Raw genomic sequence first — 20,487 nt, 5'->3', positions numbered from 1 at the left:
CGATCGATGGCTCGTGCACCGTAATTATAGGAACGAGCGGCTTGAGTTGCTTGAGTGAGTGTGAGAAGAGTAGGGTCTCAATCTTCCCTCTAATAGGGCCCTGACAGTCCGTGGCGGCGTTGGCGCCACGTCTTGGGCTGACAGTGTCGTCATTAAACAGCAGGTAGTGTGCGGCGACGGCGAACGCGGCCCGCGGGGGGACAGGCAGCCGACCGTGGTTGTTTGTCATCAGTGAGCTGCCCACGCTCTTCAGGCTGCCGTGCCGCTGGCTGCTGGCTGACGTATGGCCTGTCGGGCTGCCTCTGTGATTTGATAATCGGTAACTTTGTCAGGGCCGATCCCTGGCGCGGCGGTGACAGTGCTGCAGGAAGGCGGGCGGCCAGCACCTGCGGGCCACGGGGTGCCGGTGGGACGCCAACGGGGCGGGGCGGGCTGCTGCCCATCGGACCCCCCTAGGTTCTGGGGTCCTCCTGCGCCTCTGCCCCGGCTGTATGCGTGCTCGCGTCCGCCTGGCTTCCCCACACCGGCCCGTGCTGGTTCTGGCTGGGAGGCCCTGCCTGAGGGATCCTGGCATTTCTGCAGGCTGGTCTCTGAGCAGAGGGGAGCCAGAGCCCTCCTGAGACCTTCCCGACGAGCCCGTGGGAGCGCTGACCTCCTGTGGCCTCAGCGTGCGGAGCAGGGGCATCCTGGGTGCCTGGGAGCCTCTCCGGCTGCCTTTTCTCCTTGTTCGGGGCCACCGCTGGAGAGGAGGGCCAGACCCTCTCATTGCAGCCGGGCCTTCCAGCATTCGAAGGGCTGGGAACCATCAAACACAGGGAAAGTGCAGTGATTTATTAGACTCATAAAAATTCATACTTTGTGACTGCAGTCATCGCATTCCTGAAGCTTGTTGGAGCTCCGTGCGTGGCAGCTCCTGCCATGAACGCGGGGGCGGGGTGTCCGCCGCCTTCTGCCTGGGCCGCTGTCACGCCTCGTTGGGAGAGCCGGGGCCCCACAGGCACATGAGCACCTGCTCACAAGGCGGGGGCTGGTCGTGCTGCTGCCGCGCGTCCACGGGTGGGAGCCCGAGGGCCGGGCCTGCCTCCTGTGTGCTCTGTGCACCTCTCTGCACCAGCTGCCTGGGCTGGGACCGTCCAGGGCCGGGGGGACAGCAGGCTCGGCCAGGCGGACAGGGCACCGTGCAAGAGGGCGCCCGCCTGGAGGCACGTTGGAGCGTCTTCACGGGATGGGGGAACGTGGGCTCCTGGCAGCCGCGTTTCTGGCTGGTGTCCGTGGGAGCTGAGCCTCTGTCCGATCTGTCCATCCTCCGGGACCCTGCGCGGAGGCCCCTTGGCTCCCCAGCCTGGGCTCTGTCCTGCCTCTGTGCATTGAGAGCCTGACATGCCCCGTTGGCTCTGCCGTGCACTGGGCATCGTGTGCTCTTTGTGGAGGGCATGAGGGCACAGAGGCCCCCAGCTTCGTACGGGGATGTCCCATCCTGAGTACTTGGGTTCTCCCCTGCAGACAGCAAAGGGGCCGGTGGTGGGGGGGCAGGGGCGGGGGCTGGGGGAGAGGGGCTGGGAGCCTTTTATGGAAACTGCTTTTGTCTGCGTCCACACAGGCCGCGGTAGGGTGCCCGGTGCCTGCCAGTGCCCGCCTCCCGGCTGTGCGGACACCTGCAGGCATGTGGCTTCGCGCTTGACGGGTGGGAAGTCGTGTTCATCAGTGCTCATCTCCCATCCCCTCGCTGTGACCCTCGCTGACTCTGCGAAGGCGGCTAGGAGGCCGTGCGGCCGGGAGTGCGTCCGTGTTCCTGCTTGGGGCCTGGTAGGGAGCGGTCGGCAGCGGGCGGGGAGCCTGGGGCACTCGCTCAGCCGCCAGCCGTGTCTGAGGCCGCAGTGGGGGTGCCGCAGAGGTTCCCTGAGCCCCCCAGAGCCCAGGCGAGGGTTGTGCATTTGTGCGATGGGCGGCACACGCCGAAGCCGAGCCTGGCTGCAGGGGGGCCTAGACGGGTGCACAGGGGATGCTCGCCAGAGGGACAGAGGCCGGCCATCTCCCTGCTTCTCGTCTCACCGCGCGGCAGTGTGCGGACGGAGCTTGGGGAGGCCGGTGCAGGGCCCCCGCTGGCGCTCAATGGGCTGCTGGGTCTGTGGGGCGGCCCAGACACCACCTGGTAGGCCTGGGTGTAGGCAGGCGGGTGTAGGTGCGGACCCAGGCGTCCTGCTGCTGCCCCAAGCGCGCTGAACTACGTACTCAGAAGGCGAAGACCACGGACTAGAGAGGGAGACGGAAGCCAGCCGTGTGCTGATCCTGAGTACCAGAGGGAGCGGCCGGAAGAACCGTCTCCAGGGAAGCTGCCCCGTGCGGAGGCCACTCGGGAGAGGGGAGAAACCCTCCGGCGGGGAGCCCCCGACGGCCAGGAAGAGGTTCCCGCACCGTTTCACTCCGGCCTTTGAGCCCATGCGCTCTCGGGTGGTTCCCTGGCCTGTGAGCCCGGGGCTGAGAGGTGCTGTGGGGACCTGACCGGCACCTGCTTCCCGGGGACTGCGGGACGAGGCTGGGACGGTCGGGGCCGGGAGGCCTTCCCTGTCTGTTGCTCACGCGGCCAAGTCCTCTGGGGGCTTCCCTTGGGGGCTGCCGGTCCGCCTGGCTTCCTTAGCAGACGTCTTCCTCAGGAGCTGGCCACAGACGCGGGGCAGGGTGGGCCCAGGCCGGGTGCAGAGCCATGTGGGGGGCCCGGGCTCTGTTTTCTTTCTTCTGGAAGCTCGGCCGCCCCCCAGGCTGAAGCGGCAGGGCTGTTCCTCTGACACTCGCTAAGCGCAGCTCCTGTCTGGCCGCCCGGGCGCGCCACGTCAGCCCTGTCCCGCGCCCGCTCCATCCCTGTGGGAATGGGACCCAGCTTGGCGCGCTCTGTCCACGGCCTCGACGGTCCTGCCGGGAGCAGGCTGAGCGGCCTGGTCTGCAGGAAGAGCCCAGTGGGCTTCCCGGGGCTGCGCAGCCTGCGCGGGTGCCTGGGGCCGTTTGCTGCATCTTTGCCCTGCGGTAGGGCTGGGCACTGGGAGGCAGAGATGGCCAGGTTGTCCCTCAGATCCTGGCAGAGCCCTGTTGCTCGCCCCAAGCCAGGGCAGGTGGTGTTGGCTGGGCCCCCAACCTCACCAGCGTCCGTAGCAAGCAGGCTTCTGGCGTCCTTCTCCAGGCTGCCGTTCTAGCTGCCAGTCTCCCAGGAGCACGGAGGCGTGGCCCATTTGAGGCCCCCAGCCCTGCGTCTGGACACATCCATCCTGGCTAAGTGCAGAACCGAAGGGCCTGGGGGGGGTGTGAGAGCCCTGGTGGGTCTGCGGGGGGCTGGCAGCCAGGCTGCGTGAGCAGGAAACGACCTCGCCCGGAGTACACACACTGGTGCCGCAGGCAGGGTGGTCTGGGCTGGGGGGCACCGCTGTCAGAGTGGGGTGCAGAGTTGCTGGGGCAGCCCCCAGGCCAGCAGCTCCTGCAGAGACTGGGGAGAAACTGGCCTGAGCCTCCGTGGGCCAGGGAGGGGGAGGGCGATCCAGGGAGCCCCTCCCCGGCACCTGAGGACCAGAGCCTGCACCGCGCGCGGGGCTTCCCTCTCCCTTCTTCCTGCAGACGGCTTCTGTCCACGGAGTCGCTCCTTGTGGCCTCTGGGCCTGCCCGCCCCTCCGAAGGGTCTCAGGTCCATTTCACCCCCAGATGCCACTGTGGCGTCACCTTCTCCAGGCTCCCAGGGCTCACTGAGGGGACAGCTCAGATGAGGACTGCTTTGGGAAATGCCCGGGTGGACGGGCAGTGTCTAGAGAGGGTAGGCACCCCTCGCTGTTTCCTCTGGGACTGACAGCCCTTCCCCTGGGCCGTGGCCCGGGCTGCTGCGCCTCTAGGAGCTGCTCTGGTGCCTAACCCTCCGCCGAGAGGTGCAGGACGTCTGTGCCCCTGTGGGCAGAGCCTCTCCCGCCCCAGGGAAGACAGAGCATCCCGCTGACTTCCACTCTGGCTCTAGTGGTGGCCACGGCGTTCCTGCCAGATGCATGGGAGGGTTTGGGATGTGAGAATAGCGCTCCCTGTGGAAGGCTTCTCTGTGTGCTCCCTGTCGTCGGGAGGGGCTGCCCCACCGAGCCCCCAGCCTGACCTGCCTCACCAGGGTCCTGCAAGGCTGCTCTGGTGTAAGGTTCCATGTCCACTGCATGGCTCTCCTGCAGCTGGGGGTTGGGGGGAAGTGCACTCCGGGGCACCTCCTGCTACCGAGAAGACCAGGGGCCTCTGGGCTGACCTGCGCCTCCGTCCCCTCCCCCGCCAGGTAAGCATGGGAAGGTAACGGCCTGGCTCTCTGGGGACCCTTTCTCAGCTCAGGGTCTGTGGGCTGCTTGTTGCCTGCACACTGTCTGGACCCACCTGTCGTGCTTGGCCCAGCCTGTCCCCGTGTCTGTCCGTGTCACTGTCCCTGGGGTGACACAGAGTCTGGGAGCAAGGTGAGGCCTCGGCCGCAGGTGTGAGCCTTGTGCCACCCTTGAGGCAGTGCAGGGCAGGGCTGACCCCATGCTAGCCAGCTCCTCCCTGGGTTCCAGTAGCCCCCGGAGGATCCCTCCCCATGTCTACCAGGAGAAGCCAGAGCACTGGCCGCCTAGAGCCTATGGCCATGCTGTCCCCTCTCTTTGACCCCACTCAGGGTCCTCCTCCCCCGCCCAGGCTGGTGGACTCACTCACTGCTGGGGTTGCTTCCCGGCAGTCCCGCCTGTGGGGTGCACCTGTTTGCACGTGGGGGGGCTTCCCGTGTGGTCGCAGCTGGCAGCGGGAGGCTGGTCTGGGAGTCTTGCTCTTGCTGGAGAACGGGGTTGTGGCCAGGGCCTGCCCTGAAGGCCGTGGGCACCAAGGCACAGGCACAGGCCTTGCAGAGAGGGGATCTGGGGATGTGCCCCACACCATCAGCCTTCAGCGTGCAGGGGCCTCCTGCCCTCTCTCTGGGGTGCACCAGCAGCCCCACGGCCAGGTGTTGGCCCGCGTCTTTGCCCAGGAGGAGACTGGGCTGGTTCCCACGGCTCGACACCCTGCCTACCCCTGTCCCCTCTCATCTGCCTGATGCCAGAGCTCGCCCTCCCGGGGTCAAGGACTCCAGGGCCAGATCGTGGGCCAGGCCACAGCTGGCGTCTCCTCCGGAACTGTCTGGGAGGAAGACCTTTGCGACCACGGAAGAGCGCGTCTGGGCGTGTGGAGGCCTGTGATTGTCACCCACAGGCCCTGGGCAGCCAGGGGCCCCTGCGTCCATCCCAGTGAGGGGCACGGGTGGCTGGCGGCACGGGGACAGGCCCGCTGCAACCTGAGCCGATGAGGAGTGGAGGATGGTTTAGGAGCAGAAGAGCAGTCGCTGTGGCTCCTGAACTGCGGAGCCACAGTTGGTCTTCAGCCAGCGAAAGGCGCGGGCCGTTTGCGGGTGCTGACGTGTCCACGTCGCCATCTGGGGAGCAGAGCCGGCAGTGGGCACAAGAGGTGGGTCTCGGCGAATTGTGCCCTGGGGAGCCAGGGCCTGTGGGAGGCCCACCACCGCAGCCTCCCCGGCAGCCGGGCTCCCCATCCCCAGTCGGGGGGCTCTCTCCCCCCACCACGTTGCCGTGGCCCTGAGAAGCTGGGGGTCTGGGTCCTGGCCTGGTGCCCCTCCTTGAGGAGCACAGCTGGGTTTCTGGGCAGATTGGCTGCTCCGTGCACGGGTCTCCAGTCCTGCTCTGCGGGCACAGGTGGCTCATGTGGCTGATTCTGGTGAATTCTGTGTTCGGGTACTGGTCACTGGCTTTCTGCTCAGCGGTCCCATCCCCTAGTTGGCATGAAGGGCCAGAGGCGGCCATGCCCTTGGGCTGTACCTCCACCAGCCACACCCCGGCTGCCTCATGCTGCCTGGCCCCCAGAGCCTTAGGGGAGTGGCTTCTGGAACAGGGTGGGAAGCCCGGCTGTGGACTGATCAGCCGCCTTCCTGTGGCGTCCTTAGCCTCTTGCCCAGTTGGCCTCTTTCTGGAGGCCCCGGTGCCCCCATCTATGGCCTGTTGCTGGCGGCGGGGTAGGGAAGCTGTGGGGCCTGGGACACGTGGTCCCTGTCCCCCTCACCCCCCCCCACCAGGCCTTTCCCAAGGGAGCCAGTCGCGGACAGCCGGGTGCTGCAGGGGACACTCAGCGGCCCTGGGTTGGCCGGGCCTATTTTGGATGCCCCGCCCACCAGCTGGTTGCATCTTTGCATATCTTTGCACAGAGCTTTTATCTTTTTCTTATTCATTAAACAATTGTGAAATTAGCAACTCATTTTCTACCTAGTTATTGCCCTTTGAAGTTCCATAAAAATCTGAACTCCGTCTCAACTCCTGCTCTGCAGTAACACAGAGAGAGAGCCGTGACCTCCGTGGGCTGGGCTCTGCCATCTGTGGTGGCTTCTCTGGTGGGGGGGGGGTCGCTGGGCGAGCTGGGGCCGGGGATTGCTGCAGATGGGCTGGGCCTCAGTCCTCCTTTCTCTGCCGCCCGCCTAGTGCCCGGCGGCTCCGGGAGGGACTGGTGAGGGACTGGCCAGGGGCTGGCGTGCTCCCTGCTTCTGCAGCTGGATCACGGAGGGCGGCACATGTGGGGCTCGGCACTCGGGTCCCAGGCGCTGTGGACCTCGGCGGCCTCCCCCTACCCCGGCAGCGGGCCTGCCTGTGTGTGCTGTACCTGTCCTGGACACAGGAAGGCCCCTGGTGGCCTGGGCGTCTCCCCCAGCCCCGCAGGGCCCCTGAGCGGGGGAACACAGGGAGGCCAGCCCCGGGGCCGACTGCAGGCACGCGGGCTCTGCTGATAGATGGGCTCATATCCCACTCAGATATGATGCCAGCAGTTTTTTTGTAGTTTGTCTTCCATTGCGGTAGTAAAGTTTTTAATTAGGAAAGCTAATGAGATCGATTAGTCATTAGAAGTGACCTCTGCACGGCAGGGCGGAGAGGGCTGTGTGTGTGGGCCTGATAACGCGGCGCCCGGGCCTCGTTGGCAATAAAGGCGCAAAGGGTTTGATTTGAGTGAAATGTGCCACGGGGAATACATCATGCGGAGAAAAAAAATTACAACCCTGGGAGTCTGTAATGAAGGGAATTAAACCCACATCCTATCTCAATAACATGATTATCTACACAAACCCTCCGCCAGCCAGGAGGAATGGCAGGCTGCTGGGGCTGCCTTCCCAGCCACAGGGTCGGGGCAGGGCCTGGGTGCCTGTGGCCCGGGGACACCGCCTCCCGGCCTGGCTGTGCAAGCCCTCCAGCTCCGGAGCAGGACACCCCCGCTCCCTCCTGTCCCAGCTTCCTGTTTCCCGAGCGCCAGGCGCGACTTCAGGATCCCTACGTCCGTTGGCCATGCGGGCATACCGCCCATCTCCCTCTGTGCCCTCGGCAGGGATGCCCCAGACAGTCTTCCCGGGGTCACGGTCATGAGCACTTCCACTGCCTGTGTCCAGCACTGCCTGTCGGGGAGAGGGGGAGCAGGAGTGGCCTGCAGGCCACAGTGGGGGCAGGGCATGGGTAGGTGTGCCCCCTCTCCCCTCCACCTCCACCTGGTGGAGGCCTGACGGTTGCCAATGTGAGGGAGCTGACACCAGCGGGCCTTTTAAGAGGAGGTCTGCCTTATGACTTTGTGCTTTCCTAGAAATGGTAATGGAGCACTAATAAGTAAAATGCAGTAAGTTAAGCAAAAAATTGGCTTCACAATAGGCCTGCACTGTGCAGGAAGGCATTCTACGCACTGCTGCCTCTTAGCCTGAATGCAGAGCCTGGGCCTTCGGGCGTGGGGTCTGGGGGCTTCCTGGAGGAGGTGGCAGGGTAGTGCATTTGGAAGAGGGGAGCAGAGCTGGGCTGGGCTCAGGCTTCCCTGTGCTCAGGAGGAATGGGATGAGGGTGGTGAGGCAAGGGTGCCCCAAGCAGGAATCTGGCCACAGAGGGCTGCGTGGTGCTAGTGGGGGGGGGCACCTCACATCCCAGAGCAGCAGGGTGTGGCTGCCCTGGGAGGCCCCTGCGCCGGGGTCAGGGGCTGTGGGCATGTGCGCCGTCCAGATGCAAGGGCTGCGGGAGCAGGGAGGCTGTGGCCGGACGCGGTGTCACTGATTTTGTTTGGTCCATCCTCGCCGACCTTGAACATTCAGTTCAGCAGCTGTTTGTCTACTGACGCCTGCCGTGCGCCAGGCTCTCCCCTATGTCCCAGGAGCGCGAGGGGCGGCCAGAGCTAGCGGTGTGCCCACTGTGGCCGCTCGGCAAGGCCAGCTGTCCCTGGGGACACTGCGTTGCCTTTGTTTTTCCTTTTTCTCCATGAGTTCCCGGAGCTGCTGCTTTTGGAGGGACACAGAGTGAAAGAGAGACAGAGGCAGGGACAGAGACGAGTGGGGGAGGGGGACCTGTCCCGTTGCTGGGGTGTCTGGCCCAGCCTCGCCTGCATGTGTCGTGGCTCCCTTTGGTGGGCGGCAGCTATATGGGAACAGAGCTCTTCCCTGCTTCGCGCACTCTGTGGGCCTCGAAGCCCCATGTCCGAGGGGCGTCCACACTCCCCTTGGTCTGGCAGCAGAGGCAGATCCTCTGGTCTGGGGGCACTCGGGAGGCTGTGAACCCCGCTGTGTCCTGGCCTGGCCGTGTGGGTGCATGGGAACCCTGGCAGAGGGTGGGGGGACACCTGCAGGAGGGGCTCGTCTGACATCTGGACCGGGAGGCAGGGTACCAGTCACCAGGCAGTTACCGGCCGTGGGGGGCAGTGGCACCTATAGGGTAGGCTCGTCCTGCTTGCTCCCAGCCAGCTGAGGTACCGTGGGCTCCAGCGGGCTGGGCAAGCCTGGAGAGGTCTGTGGGCCACGGTGCCGATGTGGGGCCTGGCTGCAGGCGAGAGGTCTGTCGGGTCCAGGGCTCCCAGGGATGAATTCTAGATGCCGTCTGTAGACCCGTAAGGGCTCCTTGTGGGCTGGTGATGGGGAGGTTCCCAGTCCAGCTCGGGATTTGTGGGTGCTGGGAGGGTGCCTCTTGGGGCCCAGGGGAGCAGACAGAGGTTGTGGTGCACTGGCCTTGCTGTCAGGGGAGTGGAGTGGCTGCCACGGGGCACAGTTGGGGGATCTGGGGGTTTGGGGCTGTCACGTGTCTGCCCTGCACCCTCTCCTGGGTAGTCCTGGACCCTGGGCGCACTTCTTCCAAAGGGTCACGGGCCGGCTCTGGTGCTGATGCTCCAGCAGCGAGACCATGTGTGTTTTCCTGGTGGCCCCGTGGCGCTCACGCCCCCCACCACGGCCCGGCTGCCTGGGGGTGGCGTCGCGGTCAGTTCCTTGTGTGGGTGTCTCTGTGGGTGGGAGTCCTGGGCTGGCGGCCTCCTTTCCCGGCCATGCTCCCGGGCGCTGGGCGGCCAGGTGGGATGGAGCCAGGTGGAGCCCGCAGGGTGCTGGGTCCCAGCACGTGTCCCAGAGGGCAGCTTCCCGGAGAGGCCGTGGGCTGGGCGGGAGCGGCGTCAGCGCCTGTGTCCGTGCTGCGTTCGCTTTAATTATCTGGGCAGTTAGAGCTGTAGATTATGAGAGCCGGGCAATTAGGTACCTTCCTCGAAGCTGTGGAGAAATTGCCGGCTATCAAGTGGAGGGGAACTCGGGCAAAACAGATCCCTGGTAATTGCATGAAACATTCAACAAGAAAAGAGCTGTGGCGTTCATCACCCCGCAAGGTGTTATGAAAACAGTGGTGATTAAATACATACATCCCTGTGAGCATGGGGGGTTGCCCGGAGAGGGTGGTGAGCACTCTGCACCCCTGGCCTCCCGGACCCACCTCCGGTGCACCGCCCCCCCTCCGCCCACCGCTCACAGGAAGCTCTGGGGACTGGGGCCTGCCCGTGCTGCCGCCCCTTTCGGCTGGCCTGGGAGGCTTGGCTGCTGCCTTCCCTGCCCCTGTCACCTCGGGGGCCTGGGCCCAGCTCTCCTGCAGCCCTGGGGATGCATGTGCACCTCGAGGGGAGGGCCCGGGGGAGGCGAGAGGAGGGCCTGCTCACCTCCTCTGATCTGCTCTGTGTGGGTTTTCTCCGCAGCGTCTGATCCGCACACCCTGCGGAGCCCTCCCGCCGGCAGAGAGATCAAGACCCGCTACCGCATTGTCAAGAAGACGCCGGCGGCGTCCCCTCTCAGCGCCCCCCAGGCTCCCCCGTCCCTGCCCTCCTGGCGAGCACGGCGGCTCTCGCTATCCAGGTAGGAGGCTCTCGTCCAGGCTGCCATGGGCCTGGGGCCTGCTGAGGCCCGAGCTTGCCACGCGGAAGTGCTGGGCCCACAGTTTGCTAGCGGGGGAGCGGGCTCGTTTTTCCGTTCAGTGGTCTCTGTCCCAGACATACAGCCGGCCTGTGTGGGCTGCGTACATGAACGCGTGAGCCCCCACCATTGTCAGGAAGCTGCCAGCTGGCGGGCGATGACCGAGGGAACAGCCGCCTTCTAGACTGGCAAGGTCATGCCGAGCTGCACCTGGGTGTCCTTCACGGGGAGACTTCCGGTCAGAGTCTGGGCCCCGAGTAGTGCCCCGGAAGCGGGGAGCTGCAGTGCAGGGCCGGAGGTGAGGCTGTGGGCCCCTCCGTGCTGCCCCTGTGCGCAGCAGCCTTGCTCTAGGCTGCTTCCGACTGACCGCGTGCAGGCCGGGGGAAGTCCCCCTTCTTTTCTGGGTGCCCCAAGCCCGGAAACGAGAGGGCTTGTAGGGGCAGCAACATTAGGGAACCAAAGCTGGGGGCTCTCTCTTGAGCCTGCTCAGCCTTGTGGCTTCAGGAGATACAGCGTGGGGTGCAGCCCCTCCTTCGGTGACAGGGTGACAGCTCTGGCGGGTGGGGGGGAAACCAGGCAGTGGCAGACCCCTCCCTCTGTCCTCTCACCACCCCCCACCGGGAGCCTGCTTCCTCGGGGAGCAGTGTGGGAGCTCCTTCTCCTGGCTTCCGCGGGCACTCTAGGGCACGTAACTTTTGGCTAGAGGCTGTGGGGCAAGGGATCGTTGTGCTCCGAGGGGCTGGACCACCTCTAGTCCTGGGCAGGGGCCATCCCGCTAGCCTACTCTGAGCCTTCCCCACCTGTGGCTGCTGGGCTCTAGGGCTGTGAAAGGAGGAGCCGCCTGCCGGCCCATGGCTCATGTCCTGGCAGGACACCCAGGCAGGCAGCAGCACCCACCACCCTCCTCCCTTAACCATGAGGCTGCATTGAACTTGGCCCGGCTGCTAGTTTTTCTGGAGGCAAGAGCTGCAAGTATATTTTAAATTAATTTTATTGCACTTTTTGTAATATTTTTGTTTTAAATAGATTTATAAGTATCTTGGGGGCTATTTCTACAAATTTATGAAGATAATTTTCACTCTCTCGATAAGGTTAAATTTACACCTGCTATTTCCATATTAATTCACAGTGCTAAGTGGGTCTAATTTTCTTCCGTTCTCCTATCTAGTGAGCATGGCCTTTCCTAATGCAATTTCCCCCTTACTAAATCACTGTGATCGGGAGTCATGATCGAGCTAAATTAACTTAAATTAATTTACTTAATAAGAGCCCCAGATCATCGTGAATGAGGTTCAGATTTATTGATTCCTGCTCATGCCTCCCCTCCTGCAGTCTTCATTCCGGCCCCACATCGAGCCCCTTCGAGGCCCTGCCTCTCCCCGGCGGTGTGGCTGGGGGCTGAGGGTAGCTTCTGTCTTGGAGCGCCACCGAGGCCCCTGCTTTGGGCTCTGCTGGGCCAGTGCTGAGCTGGCTGGGCCCCGCGGGGGTCACCGAGCAGAAACAGGAGCCAGGCCCTTGGGGGCGAGGGCTGATGGGCAGGTGGGGGGTGGCTGGGTGCACTGCTGTGCGGTGGCCGCCTTGTACAGCTGGAACATCAAGCCCATTAGGTAGAGACCAGCCCAGTCAGCCCAGGACGGGGAATATGCCTTCGCCCCAGTGTGGGAACTGCAGAGCCGTGTGGGTAGGCCTGTGAGGTCGGACCTCTGGTCAGGTAGATGGGGTGGGCTGTGGGTGCCCCAGGCCAGGCTGCGAATGGACAGGCCCAGATCCAGCTGCCAGCCCTGCACGGCCACTGTGCCCTGTAAGCTCCTCACCCTAGCAGAGACGGCGCTGGGCCAGCTGCCTTGCAGGGAGGGCCGTGGCTGTCTGGGTGCCCTGGCACAGGGGCCCACCTGGGGGTCTGGTGGGTGGGAACCGTTAGGGCGCCGTCCTGGCTGGCTCTGTGCAGCCCTCCCCCAGGCCGTGCTGGGGGCCACACGGCTCAGGTCCCATAGCCCTGGCTTGTGCTGGACAGCTGCAGGCTCAGGCCAGGTCCCCAGGTGCTGTAGGCCTTTGAACCCGCCCTGTGCTGGCAGGCATGGCCGAGCTCACCCTCCTGATGGCTGCATGTCAGCTGAGGCCGCATGTGGAGGCTTTGCTCACTGGGGTCTCTGTCTGCCCTGACCATGTTGCCTCAGGCATGTCGGACATGGCCTGAGTTCAGAGCCCTGGATTCCTGGGACGCCAGGCCGCTGGGCTCAGTGGGCTTGCCGAGCCTGCAGGCTGAGGGGGTGGCTGCTGAGGGCTGAGTGGCTCAGGGTCCCAGATGTGTCTGCCGGTGGACTGGGCTTTGCCCAAGGTCACCTGGACCCTGGGGGGCTGCATTCTCAGCAGAGCGGCTGCTGCAGCTGCCTGCCGGTGCCTGCCGGTGCCTGCCGGTGCTCTGGGCTGCACACGCCTGGGCTTGGCTTGTCGAGGCAGCAGAAAAGGCCCGTCTCCGGGGCCGGCGGCCTGTCTGGGGCCCACCTTCCTGCCGCCTTCAGCTCCGTCAGTGGGCCCCACGGCCTTGTGTGGCCAACTGGCCTTGGCTGTGGCCTTGACCTCTGCCTTGGGCATCTGCGGGCTCTTCAGCTTTTCCCGGGCAGAAGGAGGGGTTGAGCTGGTGGTGGGGCCCCGGGCAGTGTGGGATCAGGGCTGTGGTGGTGAGAAAGCAGGTAGCCACCCTGAGCCCACGGGCCATGACCCCTCTTGGGGCCTCCTGCTCTGTACCCACCTCAGAGGAGAACACCCCTGGGGGGTGCGGCAGACAGGCCCCAGCAGTCCTAGAAGTTTCAGTCGGCACTGTAGGGGCTGATCGACACAGGTGGAAAATAAGGCTGGTGACCCAGGAGCCAGGAGTGCCCCCGCTGGGCCCCAGATCACACCCTCCTGCAGACACTCGCTGCCTCCCCGGGGAGCCTGCGGGGCACCGGGGAGTAGCACAGGCTGTGTGACCTGGGGCAGGCAGGAAGGCCGGGGGCAGGGCTCTCTGCCCAGGGAAGCCAGGCATCCTGAGCACTGCCCTGAAGCTAATGGCCAGCGGCCAAGGCCAGTGCCTGCCCTCCTTGTTCCAAGGGATGACACCGCTCATTGTGGTGAGGGGGATGACTGCAGTCGGTCTTGCGCCACCGGGGGCCTGGTGTTAGTTAGCATGACTATGGAGACCACGGGGCCGGTGCCACCCTTGACCCTGGAGGCTGGGTCCAGGATCCGTGACTCCCTCTGCCAGTGGAGTTGGGGAAGAGCAGCCCTTCCTGGCGAGGACTCTTAGCTGCATCCGGGGGCTGTGTCTGCGGTACCCGCCAGTCCCCCTCCCCCGGGCTGGCAGGCTCCTGGCCTCGGGTCGCCTGGATGCGGGGACAGTGGCTGATGGCCCTGGAGGCTGTGGGCCACATCGGTTCGGGACCCACAGGAGGCCGGGCTGGGCCCCTCAGACCATGTACTGCTGGTGCCCAGAACCAGCCCCAGGGTGTGGGGTGCCCTGGGGGGCGGCAGTGGGTCCTGGAGCGCCCCGGGGGGCTGAGGCTCACGCTGAGCGCGGGTTTCGTGTTCTTGTTCTCAGATTTGCGGATTTGCCTGTGCCCTCAGCGGCGGCTCCCGGCGAGGTCATTAATCTGAACTGAAGCTGAAATGTGACTTATATCCCTAAAGTGCCTGTCGCTTTTTTTCCTCTTTCCAAATTCATTTGACGTGACAGCGCGGAGCAGGCGGGAGCCGCTGCACTCACGCGGCTGAGGCTGGAGGCCGCGCGGTCCCGGCTACAAATGGTGCTGTCAGCACCGTGCGGGCCGCCTCGCTCCGGGCTGTTTTATTTTTGTGTCTGTGCGGTAAATCTTAAGTAATCTCCGGCTGGTTTGACGAGCTTCGGGCTGCGATTTTGAAGGCTCTGAAATGCTTTTCTCAAGTGACGTCTCATTAAAGAGGAGTCGAGCTGGAGGAGGGGCTGCATCCTCTGGGGGCCGGCTGTGGGGTCCCCTGTGCTCCCCCCATGCCCAGCCACGGCCGCGCTCCGCTGTCCGCCTGCCCCGGGACCGGGCTGTCAGGCACAGCTCTGAGGCCGGCGTCTGGGGTCGGGGTGGTGGCGCCACGGGCTCCCGGCCCGGCTGCAGAGAGCCGCGTTCTCACCACCGCCCCACGAGGCAGAGACCGCGCTCGAGGGTCTGCACCGTCCTGTGGGGCAGCAGTCCATCGTGGGGCCCCATCCTCGCAACTGTAGCCCTGAGCCCCTCCCACAGGCGCGCCTCCCGACACCGCCCCACTGCGGGGCTCAAGATTTGATTCTTTCAGGGAATGCCTGCCCCTCCCCAGACCTGCCCTCACCGGGCCCATGGACCTGGGGTTCCCACAGCCTCCCGACCTGCCCCGAAGGCTGTGGCAGTGAGAGGAGCTCTGAGGGAGTTCCCCCTCGGGGGTGCCCCCTCCACGTCACAGCCATACCCCAGGCCTGGCTCTGTCTGGCGAGGGCCCTACTTGGTGGTGTGCGCATGGGTCCCTCCCACTCAGCCCAGGCCAGGACCTGTGACGAGGCTAATAGCCTGGGACTAGGCGACAGGGCTCCCCCGCAGGCAGAGGGGTGCCACCATCCAGTGCTGGGCCCACTTGGCCCACAGTGCTCCCCTCCAGCTGGAGGCAGGCACCTCCATGGGGTGGTCAGGGCTGGGAAGGGTGCACAGGGCCACAGGACACCCAGAGAAGGCCTCTCTAGGAGTGGGGCGGCTGTGGTCGGTGTGGGCCGAGCTGCAGGGGCTTTTTGCGGGGACCTGGGGAGGGAGCCCAGAACATTTCGCTCAGAGGGCAGAGGCCACTGGAGGGTGGTGTTAAAGTTGGGCCCTGAGCCCTGCTGCTGGGCTGGTGGGGGTGTGGGGCGCGTTAGGGGGGGCTGCGGCCTTTCCGCCTGGCAAACCCCTTTCCTAGGCTGCGACTGCCGTGTTCAGGCCCAGGGCATGTGCCGTGGCCAACCTTGATCTTGACCTTGCTGGCATGTTCCTGGGGGTGCCTGCCTGCCCCGCCTTCCCTCGGATGTGGAGCCTGGGAAGCCTTCACCATGCCCGGCTCCCCCAGATGCCCTGTGAAGGCAGCCTCTGTCCCAGCAGCCTGAGAAGGGTGCCAGGCCAGGCACGGCTCCCACTGTCCGTGAATGTGCTGAGAGACCGTGGCCAGGGCAGCCGGACTTTGAGTTGGTTCTGTCACAAGTAGAAGTGTCCCCATCAAGGGAAGAGCGCTGTCCGGCTGCTTGCCCACAGGAGCCAGCCAGCTGGGGTCTGGGTGTGGGACGCCTACTCCAGGCGTGGCCTGCTCTGTGCCACGGGCCGTCAGGGCGGTCCTGCTTTTCTGTCAGGTGCAGGGAAGGCCTGGCCTGGGTGCTTCTGGGGCTCCGCCCAGCTGGGTATGCCCGTGGGAGGGACAGCGTTTTTCCAGAGGGTGAGAGCAGCTCGGGAGGGTCCCTGACGTGTGCCACGGGGACTGCTCTCTGCCCCGCACGGGCTCTCCTTGCTGGACTCAGGTGTGGGTATGTGCCTGCTTGTCCTGCCCAGGCTGCATGTGCCTGACCCCCAGGAATGGCCTGTTCCCTGGGCGCTGCGGCCCACTCATCTGCTTGACGGTGCCTGAAGAGCCCACAGGCCCCTGGTCCTCTCCACCCAGGGAGGAGAGTATGGGGGCATCACCGTCCACATCTGGGGTTCCCAGTACTGACTGGGATGGCTAGGCCTGTGGGGGGTGACCCCCACTCACCTCCGTGTCCGCGGTGCCCTCAGAGGGCAGCAGGGAGAGGGAGGTGAGAGCCACCCACTGGATATGGACCATGTAGGTGGCTTGTTGGTGTCTGGGCCAGGGGCACTCGGTGCAAAGTGGCGCCTGACCACACCAACAGGGGCTTCTAGGCCCTGAATGCGGTGGGAAGATGGCCTTGGACCCAGGCCAGATTGGGGCTGGTTTGAGTCCTGGCTCTTAACTGGGTGGTACTTGAGCCGTCTCCCTCCCTGGTTCCTGGCGGAACGGGGTGGGGGCGCCCAGGCCGGCCTCCAGTCCGAGGTTTATGGAGGCTGTCCCGGGTCAGGTTGCCACCTGTCCAGAAGCTGTGGCCCGGTAGGGGACAGACCCTGAGCAGGCAGTGGCAGAATGTCCCCGGGCCAGTGTGCTGACACGTGTGGCAGCCTGGGATGTGTGCGTGTCGCCCAGGCCTGGCCGTAGTGAACAGGAGGTGGCGGGCTCTCCGCTGGCGGAGGAAATGGCACCCCCGCATGAAGCCTGAGCAGGAGGCCAGGCAGGTTCAAGGACAGCAGCTTGACTGGGCCTCGGGCGGCAGGGCCTAACCGTACCCCGGAGCCCGTTGGGCAGCCTCGACTCGGCAGGGCGGGGCAGGCAGCGGGTGACCCTGGCTCTGTTCCTGCCCTGGGGTGTCTGGCCACCCAGGACCATGCTGGCCCTGGTGTGGCACGTGTTGCCAGCGCGTGTCTCCAGCCAGCCTGGTGGGCAGTCGTGGCCTGGCTGCCGCCTGCCTGAGGCAAATGTGCTCTGGGGCTGGCGCCCAGGTTACTTTCTTGCATTTAGCTTTTTTCAGTAACTTCATTTCGATATATTTTTGTACATAGAGAAAAGTTGCAAAATTTGTATTCCTCACCACAGTTCCTGGAGTACTTACGCTTTGCCCCATCTGCTGTATCATTCTCTCCCTCCCTTTGTGGACAACCGTCCATGGAGGAGCTGGAGACTCGGTGCCCCTTGACTGGCCACTGAGGTGCGGTCCCTAGCCTGGGGAGGGCCGCCTGGGGGCAGAGCGGGCTGTGCGTCCCGTGGCATTTGGGAGTTGCGTCTTGTCAGAGTCCTGGAGTCCGGCCCTCGCCTGGCTCCATCTTTCGTGACCCTGATGATACGGAGAATGGGGGCCAGGTGCTTCCTGCGGTGTCCCGGGCTTGGAGGCCACTGTGAGCGCGAGGAGGCTCTGATGTGCTTTCAACAGGAATGTCGCCGCAGCGCTGGGCGGCCTCCAGTCCCGCTGCCTGGTGCTGGTGCGAGCCTGAGTGTCCGGCTGGTGACCGGACGCTCACTCCAGGTGTTGGCAGAGAGGCCTGTCGACCCAGCGCCGAGCATCGCGTTCCTGCTTCACCTGCACCTTCCAGTCCCTTCGTGATTTCTGCCCGTGTCCCCTTTTGTACCAGCTGGAGGGTGTCCTGCCAGGAATCCCTGTCCCTTCTGCCCCCACTGCTGCGCATGCTCATTTATCTGTTTCTTTTCTTTGTTTTTTTTTTTTTTTTTTAAAGACTTTATTTATTTGAAAGAGAGGCAGTGAGAGAGAGCATGAGCGAGGAGAAGGTCAGAGGGAGAAGCAGACTCCCTGTGGAGCTGGGAGCCCGATGCGGGACTCGATCCCGGGACTCCGGGATCACGACCTGAGCCGAAAGCAGTCGTCCAACCAACTGAGCCACCCAGGCGTCCCTCATTTATCTGTTTCTAACAGTGTGGACTCCAGATTCCTACTGGGAATGCTGAGACCCGACAGTCTGTAATCGGTTCTCATAGCGATTCACTTTGACCCTCAGTTTGTCCCATGTGGGCCGTGGAAGCCCCTTTGAGGAGCCTGGGTCCTTGCCATGTGGCTCCCCCGTGGCTTCCAGGCTCACCAGGAATGCTCCCTCCCCCAGCCCGGGGCTGGCCACCTGCCTGCAGAAACCGGCTCCTGGTAGCGCAGGGGCTCTCGGCGGCTCACGGCCCCCCACTGCGAGGGTGTTGTGGCCCTGGGAGCACGGGGGTGCGTGGAAGGGGAGTCTCAGCGGGAGGACCCTCTTGAGTCCAAGTCTGCACTCACGGCCCCCTGGGCGGGCTCTGGCGCGCGCGCTCACACCGCTGGTTCAGCTCAGTGCCGGGCTCCCTCCTGCTTCCCGGCAGCCTGCTTGGGGCTCTTAGGCAATGGGGTCACCTGCTCCCAGGGTCACCTGCTCCCTTATTCTCAGGATGTGCACTCGCTAGAGCTCCCTATTTGTTTACAGGTCTTTTTAAGCTAAAGTTTACATCCAGTGAGATGCAGGAGTCCAAGTGTATGGAGCTTAGACTTTTGACCAATGACTCGCCTGTGTAGGTCGGATCCCGGTCAGGGTCAGGACTCCTGCCACCCTGAGTGCCTTTGCGCTCTCCCAGTCGCCAACCCACATCCAGGATCCCAGGATGCCTGTTCTGACCCTGACCTGCTGCCCCGCGCGACTTGCAGGGCTGGAGCTGAGATCCCCCACGCGTCCCTCTGCCGCCCTCCCCTCCCCGGCTCTGGCCCATGGCCCCCACGTGCCGTGAGTGCCAGGACTTCACTTTTTTTTTAAATAAGAATTTATTTATTTATTTGACAGAGATCACAAGCAGGCAGAGAGGCAGGCAAAGGGGGAAGCAGGCTCCCCGCTGAGCAGAGAGCCTGATGCGGGGCTCAATCCCAGGACCCTGGGATCATGACCTGGACTGAAGGCAGAGGCTTAACCCGCTGAGCCCCCCAGGCGCCCCCAGACTTCACTTTTGACTGCCAATTGTCTTCTTTGGTTAGTAGCTCTCCTGTCTGGACACGGGAGGGAGTCCTGCTCTGGAGAACAGTGGACGAAGGCTGTTGGCTCCTCCCGCCCGGCCCCATGGAGACCTGTATCCTCATCCCGTGTGCGCCCAGCAGGGGCCTGGGGGGACACGAAAAAGTGCGCCATCCCACTTCTTCCCAGAGCGGAGGTGCCGTTTCTGTCCCCATGACGGTGCTTGGTGTTACGGTCTTTCTGATTTTCATATTTTCCGTGTGTGGACATCTCACCGTGGTTCACTCTGCGTGTCCCTGAGGGGCCACGCTGGGAGCACTCATTCATAGGCTTACTTAAGGCCGTATGGGCTCGTTGGCCCATTTTTAAGTTGATCTGTGCTTCGTTCTCAAGCTACAGGAGCACAGGGAACTCGTGTGTCCCTGCTTGGATGTGGTCTTGCTTCCCATCCAGGAGTCTCTGGGGGGCTGAACCCTGTGGCTGCCGGCTGCCAGTCTCCGCCCCTTGTTCAGAGGGCAGAGTTTAGTAGGACAGTCCCCCTTCCCAGGGGACTCTCTCTTGGCTCTGGTCCCTGTCAGCACCGCAGCACCCCTGTCCCAGAAGTGCCCCCAGGACCCCTGTTGGCTGTGGTGTCCCTGGGGGACCAAGAGCTCCCCAGGGAAAGCCTGGCCTTTCTAGGTGTCTGTGGTCCTATGCAGGGCAGAGCAGGCTCCTGCTTTATGCTTTCTGATGGGGCGCATCTGCCGGACCCCCTCTTCCACCCCCACTCACATAACGTCCCGTACTGGCCCAGGGCCCTGGCCTTTCCCTCCCCCGTGAGGGACACCCCTCAGCTGTCGCCTGTCCTATCCCATTGTAAGGTCAAGAAGTGAGAGCAGGAGGTGAGCCTGGGGGTGACAGGGCAGTTGCCGACTTGGAGCCGAGTCTCCTCTGGGCCTCTGTGCTGGGGGGCCCCAGGCAGGGTTCCGGGAGAGAACCTGTGGGGGTGACCCGGGCCCCGCCTCTTCCCTGAGCACTGCTGAAGCAGGTCTCCTCCGGCAGGTTTTTTAGAATTTTATTTTATGAGAACAGGCGGTTACAGCTCCCCAAGTGCCGTAAAAGTTAATGTGATGGCCTCCTCGCGCCTCTGCTCATTTTTATAATTTTTTATTTTATGAAACAGGACAGGGAGCTTAGTGACTTATTACTATTCATTTCGTTTCAACGCAGTAAATATTGATTCAGTTGGGGGTTTTCAATTTAAACCACTCGGCGATTATATAAAATATTACTGGCCTCTGAAATTATGCTTACCGATCCCTTCGGCTGCTCATTAAGGAAGGAGTGCAATTGTAGGTCCCTTTGCCTTCATCATTCTAATAAATGGGCTGAGGTGCGTTTCTGCTCGGGAGGTGCTGCGGAGAGTGCTGGCGGGGGCCTGACAGCAAGGATGCAACTCTTAATTTGGAAGTCGGTTCAAAGCACGCCTGCCTGATTTATTTATTTCTGTGTCTGTTTGAAGCAAGCGGCCCTTTCAGCTGTCAGCAGCCCCGTGGCAGTGGGGCTGAGCCCGTCCTCCTGAGGCCGGAACACCTGCCCAAGCTCCTTGGCAGAGTGTGGGGAGGGGCCGGGACTCAGGTGGGAATGTAGGGCCTTGCCCCCTCGATGGAAGGTAAGGGAGGGGGACCAGCCTGGCCCCAGCCCCATCGGCCCTGATGCTTACTGTCAAAGACACCT

The 20,487-nt window shown here is 63.8% G+C and overlaps 1 protein-coding gene across 1 annotated transcript in view; it reads left to right on the top strand.

Annotated features, from left to right (window-relative positions):
- ZC3H3 (zinc finger CCCH-type containing 3) overlaps positions 1–20,487 on the top strand; it is an 83,160-nt gene that overhangs the window by 23,338 nt on the left and 39,335 nt on the right. The window contains exon 4 of the mRNA XM_032848299.1: positions 10,036–10,192. Within this exon, the coding sequence (XP_032704190.1) occupies positions 10,036–10,192 (157 nt within the window). The remainder of the gene's footprint in view (positions 1–10,035; positions 10,193–20,487) is intronic.

Source organism: Lontra canadensis, unplaced genomic scaffold (assembly GCF_010015895.1).
Source record: "Lontra canadensis isolate GAN:19392208 unplaced genomic scaffold, GSC_riverotter_1.0 scaffold201, whole genome shotgun sequence".
NCBI lineage: Eukaryota > Metazoa > Chordata > Mammalia > Carnivora > Mustelidae > Lontra > Lontra canadensis.
The sequence above is the reverse complement of the archived record's forward strand: the minus strand, read 5'-3'. Positions and strand labels throughout refer to the sequence as shown.